The sequence below is a fragment of the Babylonia areolata genome, chromosome 23 (genome assembly GCF_041734735.1).
Source record: "Babylonia areolata isolate BAREFJ2019XMU chromosome 23, ASM4173473v1, whole genome shotgun sequence".
NCBI classification, from domain to species: Eukaryota; Metazoa; Mollusca; class Gastropoda; order Neogastropoda; family Buccinidae; genus Babylonia; species Babylonia areolata.
In genome coordinates, this window is record NC_134898.1 from 35434712 (window position 1) to 35446965 (window position 12254).

The following is a 12254-nucleotide window of genomic DNA, read 5'->3' on the forward strand; positions in this document are numbered from 1 at the left end:
TGTGTGTGTATTTGTTTCTGTTTGTATGTATGTATGTATGTATGTGTGTGTGTGTATGATTTTGTGTGTGTATGACTGTGTGTGTATTTGTTTCTGTTTGTGTGTGTATGCATGTGTCGGAGTTCATGCATGTGTTTAGTGTCATGATCACATGGAATGGATGATATCTGGATGTTCACTACGAGGTTGAGATGACTGTGCGTTGTACATGAGGGAGTAGGGGTGGGAGGAAGAGTTGGTTATAAAAAATCTCAATAGTGATCATGATTTGTACATGTTTTTTTCTTTAAACTCATGTACTGTGCCTTGAGCATTATGTATTTTGATATAAGGTGCAATATAAATGAATTATTATCAGCATCAGTAGCTCAAGGAGGCGTCACTGTGTTCGGACAAACCATATACCCTACACCACATCTGCTAAGCAGATGCCTGACCAGCAGCATAACCCAACGCACTTAGTTAGGCCTTGACGACAACAACAACAAAAAAAAAAAAAAAAAAAAAAGAAAAAAAGAAGAAAAAAAAAGAAAGAAAATGATAAAGATCAATCAATCAATCAATCAATGAAAAATAATTAAAAAGATAAAATGAAATAAAAATTAAAAAATGAATCAGTAAGTAAATGATTTGAAAAAAGAAAGGAAAAAAAGAAAGATTAAGATACAACGAAATTAAAAGACAATAATGATGATGAATAAACAAATAAGCAAATAAATGTAAAACATACAGACCTACATACACACACACACACACACACACACACACGCACGCATGCATAACATATATGCAACAAACATGCAGTTTCACAGATATGAAAGCACAAACAAAAGTGCATGTACCAAAATACACATAAACGCCTGCGCTCTCACACTGACACACACACCATCTCCCGAATTACCCCATCCCTTCCCCACACACGCATTCCTAGGCTACGTATCGCAACACACACAGCACACACACACACACACACACACACACACACATACACGCCCATACACACACCCCACCCCCACATACACACACACATGTGCACAATATTGACACATATATATGCACAATTATCAAAAAAAAAAAAAAAAAGAATGTGTGCATATATATTAATCATTATTAGTAGAAAACTGTGCCAGTGGAGAGGAGTGGAGTGATGGCCTTGTGGTGATACATCGGCCGAGGAATCCAGAGAACCTGAGCACACAGGTACAGATCCCACACTCACCAGTATTTCATCCCCCTCCACTAAACCTGGAGTGGTGGTCTGGATGTTAGTCATTCAGATGAGATGATAAACTGAAGTCCTGTGTGCAACAGGTGCTTAGTACATGTAAAAGAACCCACAGCAACAAAAAGGTTGCTCCTGGCAAAATTATCTAGCACTCACACTGTGGCGACTCAGTCTCCCTGGGGAAAGCAGCCTGAATTTCTCACAGAGAAATCTGTTACGACAAAAAAGTAATAGAACACAACACAACACAGCACAGTACAACACAACACAACTCAACACAACACACAGCACAACACAACACACAACATAACGCAACACAACACAACACAACACAACACAGTTACTGACTGGTTGTGGGCTGACCAGGTACCAGACCAACACAGCCAACACCATGCTGGCCACCATTGTCAACATCCAGCCCAAGGACGCGGGCAGCGGTGGGGGAGAGACCCGTGAGACCATTGTGTACCGCCTGGCTGATGACATGCTGGAGAAGCTGCCTGACGACTACATACCTTTCGAGGTGAGACTGGCTGGCTGGGGTCTACTACATGTATACAAGTAAAGTATTTTCTCCCCCTTCCACTAGACCCTGAGTGTTGGTCTGGGTGCTAGTAGTCTGGATGAGACGATAAACTGAGGTACTTTGTGAAGCATGCATTTTGTGCACATAAAAGAACCCACGGCAACAAAAGGGTTGTCCCAGGGAAAATTCTGCAGAAAAATCTGCTCTGAAAGGAAAACAGATACACGTGCAGGCAGAAAAAAAAGGGTGGCGCTGTCAGTGTGGCGACGTGCTCTCCCAGGGACAGCAGCCCAAATTTCACACAGAGAAATCTGTTGTGACAAGAGTACAATACAATACAATACAATAGATCAGTTGCCAGGAAAGAAGGGATATTGTAACTACAGGTAGAGAGGTGTGAGTTTCCATCTGTCAGTAATGATATGGATAAAGCTGCCTGATGACTACATACCTTTTCAGGTGAGACTGAGTGACCTGGGGTCACACATTAGTCGCTGGGGACAAAGGGATATTGTAACTGCAGGTTGAAGGGTGTGAGTTTGATACTTGAGCAGAGACAAGAAGCAGCTTGGGTTTCTGTGACTTTCTTGTTAAACTGACAACATGCTGGAAAAGCTGCCTGGTGACTGCAAAGCTTTTGAGGTGAGACTGGGTGGCTGGAGTCATACGCATGTCAATCGCCGGGAAAGAAGGGATATTTGTAAATCTGCAGGCAGAGAGGTGTGAGTTTTCATCAGTCAGTAATGATATCAATAAAGATGCCTGACGACTACATAACTTTTGAGGTTGGACATGACAAAAGAGAACTCTACCTGGGTTTCAGGTGAAAGAACGCCTGAAGAAGATGGGGCTGCTGCAGCCGCTGAACATCTTCCTGCGGCAGGAGATTGACCGCATGCAGAAGGTGATCAGCATCGTGCGATCCACCCTACAGGACCTCAAGCTGGCCATCGACGGCACCATCATCATGAGTGAGAACCTCAGGGATGCCCTCGACAACATGTTTGACGCCCGCGTCCCCAACACATGGAAGAAGGTAAAAAAAAAAAATGATAGTAATTGAAGGTAATACCGAAAACAGAGTATGGCTGCCTACATGGTTGGGTTAAAAAAACAGCCATACACGTAAAAGCCCACTTGTGTACATACGAGCGAATGTGGGAGTTGCAGCCCATGAATGCAGAAGAAGAAGAATGTTCTACTATTACTTCTACTTGTACTACTACTAAAATCTATCTTATATATATCTTATGTAAATAGAAAGCTGGAGAAACTGCAAATAAGGAAGAGGCAGGGGATGGGGGAGAGGACTGTTTTGGGCAGAGATAGGTTGTAAGTCCAGACTTAGTAAGCTGAGTGCAAAGATTTCATCAAGCGAAAGAGGGAGCTCATTCCAAGTGCAAGGTCGTTTAGTTAGCTCAGAACTGTACTGTTATAAATTTGATTTTCATTACTGTATTTCAATGTATATATCAGCTGGTTCAGACAATTTTTTCTTGTTTTAGTTTTTTACTTTCAGCACACAAATGAATTTGTGTATCTGCATGTGTGTGCGCAAAGATAATTGCATTGTTACCTTTGTTGTACATTTTAAAGAACAGACAGACAGACAGACTTGGTATATAACTAAAATCAATTTTTAAAAATCTGTCTTGTGTATCTTTTAAGCAAAACAAACTGTCTTGCTGTGAAGTTAAAAAGGAAGAAAAAAAAAAAACACTGAAAAAAAGAAAACCCTGGAGATGATAATCTGGCTGCTGAAATGTGCGTCATGTTTGTTCTTATTCAAACTGACATACACTCAACTCTTGTAGAATTAGTTTACGAGATATGATATCCTACTGAGGCCACACAAACTGAGAATTGGTTAGTGCTCTGATCTGCCGCTCCTGCCGTAATGGTTCTTTTGTCAGGGATGCCGATAAAAATCCACAACTGCCAAGCGTTGGCACTTGCTTATAAGTCATAACAGTGTGGGTGACAACAAAATTCATGCATGTGTGTGTGTGTTCAGATCTCGTGGGAGTCTGCCACCCTGGGATTCTGGTTCACGGACTTGTTGGACCGCAACGCCCAGTTCCACGCCTGGCTGTTTGAGGGCCGCCCTATCTCCTTCTGGATGACCGGCTTCTTCAACCCACAGGTAGGGTGCCCCTTCCTCATGGCTGCCCCACTGCCTCTTATGCCTCTGTGTGTGTGGGGATGGGATAGGGGTGTTTGCAGGGAGGGCGGGTTGATGGGATTGCGTGCGTGCATGTGTGTGTGTGTGTGTGTGTGTGTTGATGAAAATACTTAGATGGAGTTTTGAAGCTAAGAAAGATGAGTCATGTGCCCTTTGGTATAAATTTTCTTGCATTGTTATTATTATTTTTTTAATCACTGAGTTAAAGAAGCAGAGTGTAGTGGACATGTGTGCGTGTGGGTGCTTGAGTGTATGTACGCATGTGTGTGTGCCCTTTGATATAAATTTTCTTGCGTTAGTATTACTATTATTTTTGAATCACTGAGTTAAAAAAGCAGAGGGTAATGTACACAAATGTAAGTGTGTGTGTGTGTGCGTGTGTGTGTGTGTGTGTGTGTGTGTGTGCCCCTTGACATAAATTTTCTTGTAATATTATCATTACTTTGTTTTCGTCACTGAGGTGAAAACGCAGAGGGTGATGTACACATATGTATGTGTGTGTATGTGTATGTGTGTGTGTGTGTGTGTGTGTGTGTGTGTGTGATGGTGCAGGGCTTCCTGACAGCCATGCGGCAGGAGATCACCCGTGCCCACAAGGGCTGGGCCCTGGACACCGTGATTCTGGACAATGATGTCACCCGTATGATGAAGGAGGATGTGCACTCCCCACCCTCAGAGGGTAGGTCGCCTGCTATGTTCTGTGGACAGTCATGATAATAATGATAATAATCATGATCATAGATAGTACTTACATGGCGCAGACTCTCCTATATAATGGGCTGTAAGCGCCTTATATGAAACAATGTATATACAGGGTAGGTCACTTACTCTGTTCTGTGGACAGTCATGATAATAATGATGATGATAATAATAAGAATAGTAATACACCATGGACAGTCATGATGATGATGATGATAATAATAAGAATAGTAATAATAGTAATTATAGATAGTGCTTATATGGCACATACTCCCCCATATAATGGGCCCTAAGCACCTCATATACAATAATACATATACACTAGTGCATAATAACATACCTCTGTACATGGAAAAAACAACAACACATATATGTGTATGTATTAAACCCTGAGTGAATACTACAAATTGCAGATATGAACAATCACAAACACAGGCACACACACACACAAACACACACACAAGACAAAAAATGCTCTACACACGCAAACACATGCACACACACGCTCGTGCACAAACAAACACCCACCCACATACACACACACACAACAAGATGATTTCAGTAGAGAGTAAAGTGGGGTGGGTAGGAGGAGAAAGAATGCAGACAAATAGCTTTGCTTCGTCACACCCAAAGGCCTGTTTGAACGACGACAGCGATGGTAAGTGATGGAGATCCAGAGGAAGAGAATTCCAGACTAATTCCAGAATAATGATGATAATAATTATGACACTACTACTACTACTACAACTTTTTCTCGGTGTGCACATTTGTGCGGACCTATAACTTGTGATCTGTGCATCACCTCCAGGTGTGGTAAGTGAAGGGAGATCCTGAGGAATAGAGTTCAAGACTGATTCCAGAATAATAATAGTAATGATACTACTACTACTACCACTACCTTTCCTCAGTGTGCACATTTTTGCGGACCTATAACTTGTGATCTGCGCATCACCTCCAGGTATGGTAAGTGACGGAGATCCTGAGGAATAGAGTTCAAGACTAATTCCAGAATAATAATAATAATAATAATAATGACATTACTACTACTATCACTACCTTTCCTCAGTGTGCACATTTGTGTGGACCTATATATTCTTCTTCCTCTTCATCGAATTTCAGACTTATTCCAGAATGATTATAGTAATAAAACTACTACTACCACTACCTTTTCTCAGCATGCACATTTATGCGGACCTATGTATAACCTGTGCTTTGCACGTCACTCCCCTCCAGGTGTGTACGTGCACGGCCTCTTCCTGGACGGGGCAGGCTGGGAGCGGCGCAACGCGCGGCTGATCGAGCCGACGGCCAAGGTGCTGTACACCCTGCTGCCGGTGGTGCACATCAGCGCCACCAACCAGGAGAAGCAGCGCTCCATGAACCTCTATGAGTGCCCTGTCTACAAGAAACCCCAGCGCACGGACCTGACCTACATCTTCCCCCTCATGCTGAAGACCAACAAGAACCCGGACTACTGGACCCTGCGAGGCGTGGGCCTGCTCTGTGACATCAAGTAAAAGAGAAAGCTTTTCTTTGGTGGCTTGCAGGGGCTGTTCCTTTCTTCTTTCGTTCTTTCTTTCTTTCTTTTTTCTTTTTTGTGTTACTGGTTTGTCGGTCAGTCTGGCTGGCTTGTAAACAGACTTTGTGTGCTCCCCCCCCCCATGCCTCCCCACCCCCATCATGAGATTGATGCCAATGGGAAAAGAAAAAAAAAATATTCAAAGGACTTAAGTGTTTCAAATTGCTAAGTTGTTTGGTTGTTGTTGTTTTTTTTGTGAGTGTGTGGTTTTTTGGTGTTTTTTTAGAACCACAGAAGTTTTGTTTTTTTTATAGTTTTTTTTTTTTTTTTTTTTGCAACATGTTGTTGCCTTCATGCTGTTTAGTTGTTTTACCAAAAAAAACAACAACATTGTGATAAAGGATTACAGTTTCATGGTGTTTTGTGATGTTAACATTGTTCTTGTTTTTTTTTTGTGTGTGTTGCTTTCTTTTTTTGCTTCATTTTTTCTGTTTTTGCTTTCTTTTTTCTTTTTTTCTTCTAAGATTGGGAAATCCCAGATCCATCAAAAGCAAGTGACAAAAATTTGTCTCTGTGGAGATACCAAACAAATGAACAGTGTTGTGGATAAAGTTACTTTACTTTTGATTTGACATTCATGTCGAATATTAACAAATAAACTTTACATGGTGAAATGAAAATCATACTTCCAGTACATTCCTTCCAAACCATATAACTGTGATGGTGTATGTGATATCCTTGTTATCAGAGGGCAGTTTTACAGCATTAATTTACTTTTCTCCAAAAGTGACATCCATCTAATCCGAGACCGTCCAATTTTTAGCTTTTTGGATCTTTTTGTTTTTGTTTCCACTGTTTGTTTTATATACATCTATTTTTATCTGTGTTATGAGAAGTATTTGTTTGTTTTGAGTGCTAACTTTTGTCTGTTGCAATGCAGATTATATAATTGATGCCATGTGTTTTTTTTGTTTTTTTCATCTCCATTTTTAAATGTTGCAATAATCATTGTTTATTAAGAGTGCAAATATGTATTTGTTTTTATTCATTGCTCAGATTTTTTATACTGAAGTCATGTGTATGCATCTATTAATACAGACTTATTCATTTTAAAGCGTGCGACTTTGTGTATACAAAAGTGTATATGGTGTCCTCTTGTGAAATAACCATATATTTAACAGTATTATTAGTATATTCAGATTTTTTTATGTTTGAGTATCAGTATTCAACGGACTCAGTACTTACATATGTGGAGTGTGAAATAGTTCTCAGTCGATTTGCTAGTGAAAGCTTCATTCAGATGTTTTACTTTGTCGTTGCAAAACACACACACACACACACACACACACTGTTGATTTCGTGTGAACCCAAAATATAATTTGATCATCTTGTTAGAAAAACAAGCATAATTATGTTGATGCACTTTGTTATTGTAATGAGCTGGTTTTGTCAACCTGAAACTTTGGAGTGAATAAACAAAAAAGTCATTGCTTGCTGAATTACTTATTCATCATTTTGTTTGTTTTTCTGCATGTGGATTTTGCTGATTAACTTGGGATGTGTTGTTGAGTGTGTTTGTGTGAGACGGGTAACATGGATTGCTTCCACAGCTACTACACAAATGATTCATAACAACAAAAATAGCTTTATTGAGATCACGCAGAGAAGAAAGGGAGTGGGTCGGATTAAACCATGTCAGAAGTCCGGTCGATAAGTGTTTGATCCATCAGCCTGCTGGTCCAGATGAAGTTCTTCGCTGAGCGAAATCCTAACCGGAACTGCAGATAATACCTTGTCGATACTCAGTGAAAACAGATTCAAACATTCGACTGTTGGCCGCCGTTCTTTCTCTGTCTCTGGACCTTGCAATTGGAATGAACTTCCTCTTTTGCTTCATCAAGTCTCCACACTCAGCTCTTTCAAGTCTGGCCTTAAAACCCACCTCTTCCCAAAATAGCCTCACTTGCCTGCCTCTTCCTTGTCTCTAGTTTCTACAGTTTTAGAGTTATGCATGCGTGTGAATGACTGGTGCGAAAGCGCTTTGATTTGTCTCTGCACAAGATTCAGCGCTATATAAATACCATTATTATTATTATTATTCCCCTCCTTCATGTAACTGACTCTTTTCTCATTTCCACAAGTCTATTGACGGCTTTACAGTACACTTTCCTTTGTTCCATTGCAAGTTACAATACACCGGACATGTGCACTTCAGCTGACTTTTGTTTCTCTAGTTTACATATAAGACAGTACAGACATGTTTGTCCAGTAGGCCTATGTTCTTAAGGTTTCTTTGCATGCACGCATCCACAATCACATACCCATGCACCCACACACATTAATGAAACATAAATCATCACCAATCAGTCATCAAACAATTTAAAGGCTAACTTTAGGACTGAAGATAATACACCATGCACACAGCACATCATCAACGAAAGTCTGTATATATACCTTTACTTGACATGTACACACTGCAACAAGAACAGCAGAGTGTGTGTGCGTGCGTATGTGTGTGTGTGTGTATGTGTGTGTGCCTGACTAAGCGCAATTTGTTACGCTGCTGGTCAGGCATCTGCTAAATTAGCAGATGTGGTGTAGTGTATATGGATTTGTCCGAACGCAGTGACGCCTCTTTGAGATACTGATACTGGTGTGTGTGTGTGTGTGTGAATCTGGCTTCATAATTCAGCAGTTGTGGTACACTGAACTCGCAGTAAATAATGGACCAGGCGTGTCGAGTGTCTTCCATGAAGAAACTGAAATTAAGAGCCGCTTCCAGATTCTCCTCCTCAGCAGAAATATATTGGCTCATCTGTCCCCATTGAATTGTATGTAGCACCCGTTGGTGATGACAACGTTACAGGTCAAACACTGTACCCATTACTGGATATTAACCTGCTGATAGTTTTATTTCACAAGGCTGCTCCCAGCTGTTCAAGACTGCTGTGGAATCGAAGGAAGACATATATATATATATATATATATATATATATATATAATGATAATAATAATAATGATAATAGTAATTATATGTCACCCCCTCCACCACCACCACCACCACCACCACCCGCCCCTCTCCACACAGCACTGACATTGATCTGCCTATTAAAATGTCAGGGTTACATCTACCAGAATTCTAGTACCACAGTAACACGCAATCCTGGATGTATGGATAACGTTTACACTATCATCAAACTGTGGAATTCTTGAAGCCATATCATTCTGTTCATAGAAGCTCGATCGAACCTAGTAAATTTAGATTTGAGCTTTTACAGCATCATCGTTAGTTTGGACGGGCTTAGCAATGACGTCATAACAATCATGACGTCATGTAAAAGTTATGACGCTCTGGCAGTATGGCTGCTGCACAATTAGAAGCTTTGATGGGCAGATTAGTGTGTGCTTCCTCAGTTATCAATCTAAGAGCATATTAAGTGCGTTTCTGTGGGAGAATAATGTTTCAGGTCCACACAGGAACCGTTTTTGAGGACAAAAGAGGTATGTTCACTGTAACAGATAAATAAATAAACAACAGAATAACTAAGATGAATCCAAGCAATTTTTTTTGGAATTGATAGTGTGTCCCATGGAGAGAGATTAAGTAGTGTGAAACACCCAAGCCTTGAATATCGCAGGTTAAAGGGTGATATCGTCCAGACGTATAACATTTTGCGTGGGTATATTGTGATAAGAGCACAGCACAAAATGTTTTTTTTTACTCTAAATGATGGTACTCATACCACGGTTACCCACAAAAACTGACAAAAACATTCACCAAACCAAACATTATTCTCTCTCTCTCTCTGCGTGAAGGCCTCACCTTTTCGGCGAATCAAGGGAGGAAATGCTTAAAAAAAATACATTTGTGAAAGTGAAACAAGAATGACCTTTTCATCAGACAATTACTAACGCTTCGTTACCATCTATAATCTTTTGATGTGTGTGTGTGTGTGTGTGTGTGCGCGTTTGTGTGTGTTTGTGTGTGCGTGCTTGCGTGCACGCACGGGTGCGTGTGTGCATGTACACGTGTGTGTGTGTGTGTGTGTGTGTGTGCTTGCACGCGAGCGCGTGTGTATTTGTGATCAACTAACTTGGACAGATACTCTACCAAATATTATTGTGAATGAGATGCCAGACAATATCTTCAGTGTCCGTGGTAAAAGAAAAGAAATATGTGAGTAAAGTGCATGTGAGTAAACTCTGTGTGTGTGTGTGTGTGTGTGTGTGCGTGCGCGCGCACGAGCACGCTTGAGCGTGTCTGTACATGTGCGTTTGAGCCAGACATGTGTGCGACTGTGGGAATATATGCGTATATTTTGTTGTTGTTGTTGCATTTAGTTTAGTCTGTCTGTTTCTCTGTGTGTCTCTCTGTGTGATACGGTGTGGGTGGTGTGCTGTGCAACAAAACTCATGTCGCAAAGGGTTCTTTTACCATGCATGACTGTACGGAATACGTACAGCAGCAGCTTTCTCAGTTTATCGTTCCTATCCGTATATGGTTTGTCCGAGCGCAGTGACGCCTCCTTGAGCAACTGAAACTGAAACTATCCGAAGGACTAGCACCCAGACCCCACCACTCAGGTTCTAAGTGGGGAGGGTGGCAGAATGGGTGTGGAGGGTAGGTGGGGGGTGGGGGTGGAGGGGTGGGAGGGGGGGGGGGCGAGCAAAACTGCCGAACCAAAGGCGAATCGAACCCTGGCTTCCAAGTTCGGCGCATGGTTTTTTTGTCCACTAGCCGGGCCAGTAATCTGTCGTGGTCCGCGCCCACTTCCTTCCAACTCCACCCACCTCGCCCCCACACTTCACCCTCTCTCCCCCTCCCACCTTTCTCCCACCATCACCACTACCTCCTCTTTCCGCCTCGTGGTGGAGTGGTGGCTCAGTGGGTACGTGTCCGCCTGGGAGAGGTGAGAACCTGACGGTAATGGGATCGAATCCCTCACTGGCAGTCGCCAGAAAAGTATTTTGTATTTGGTGTTTTTTGTATTTTGTATTTCTTTTTATCACAACAGATTTCTCTGTGTGAAATTCGGGCTGATCTCCCCAGGGAGAGCGCGTCGCTATACTACAGCGCCACCCATTTTTTTGTATTTTTCCTGCGTGCAGTTTTATTTGTTTTTCCTATTGACGTGGATTTTTCTACAGAATTTTGCCAGGAACAACCCTTTTGTTGCCGTGGGTTCTTTTACGTGCGCTAAGTGCGTGCTGCACACGGGACCTCGGTTTATCGTCTCATCCGAATGACCGTAGTCTCCGGGCCCCCTCCATTACTGAGACCTCGAGTTGTGGTCCAGACGCTTGTCATTTGGATGAGACGACAAATCAGACCTCGTGTGCAGCATGCAGCTAGTCAGCGCACGTAAAAGAAATCACGGCAGCAAACGGGTTGTGCCAGGCAAACATTTTGTGAAGAAAAACCCACCCTAACAAACAAATACATGTCAATGCACGCGGATTACATAGAGGGTATGTGGTGGCGCTGCACTGTGGCGACGGACGCCCTCACCCAGGGTACAGCAGCCCGAATATGACAAAAAGTAATACAATACAATACAATACAATACAATGCAGTACAATGCAATGCAATGGAATACAATACAGTGCAATGCTATGCAATACAATGCAGTGCAATACAATGGAATACATACAATGTAGTGCAATGCAATGCAATACAACGCAGTGCAGTGCAATGCAATGGAATGCAATACAGTTCCATTCAATTCAATGGAATACAATACAATACAGTTCAGTTCAATACAATACAATACAACACAACACAGTACAATTCAGTACAGTACAATACAATGCAGTGCAATGCAGTGGAATACAATACAATGCAGTACAATGCAATACAATACAACACAACACAACACAGTACAATTCAGTACAATACAATGCAGTGCAATGCGATGGAATACAATACAATACAACACAATATAATACAACACAATAAAATACAATGCATTGCAATGGAATGGAAGGCAGTACAATACAATACAATACAGTACAGTACAATACAATACACTATTACAATACAATACAATACAATACAATACAATACAATACAATACACTATTACAATACAATACAATACAATACA

The 12254-nt window shown here is 41.5% G+C and overlaps 1 protein-coding gene across 1 annotated transcript in view; it reads left to right on the top strand.

Moving 5' to 3' along the window:
- Positions 1–7650, top strand: part of LOC143298099 (dynein axonemal heavy chain 5-like) — a 136983-nt gene extending 129333 nt beyond the window's left edge. The window contains exons 81-85 of the mRNA XM_076610789.1: positions 1592–1748; positions 2575–2787; positions 3766–3894; positions 4486–4612; positions 5866–7650. Of these exons, the coding sequence (XP_076466904.1) occupies positions 1592–1748; positions 2575–2787; positions 3766–3894; positions 4486–4612; positions 5866–6149 (910 nt within the window). The 3' untranslated portion in view covers positions 6150–7650. The remainder of the gene's footprint in view (positions 1–1591; positions 1749–2574; positions 2788–3765; positions 3895–4485; positions 4613–5865) is intronic.
- Positions 7651–12254: the final 4604 nt, after the last annotated feature.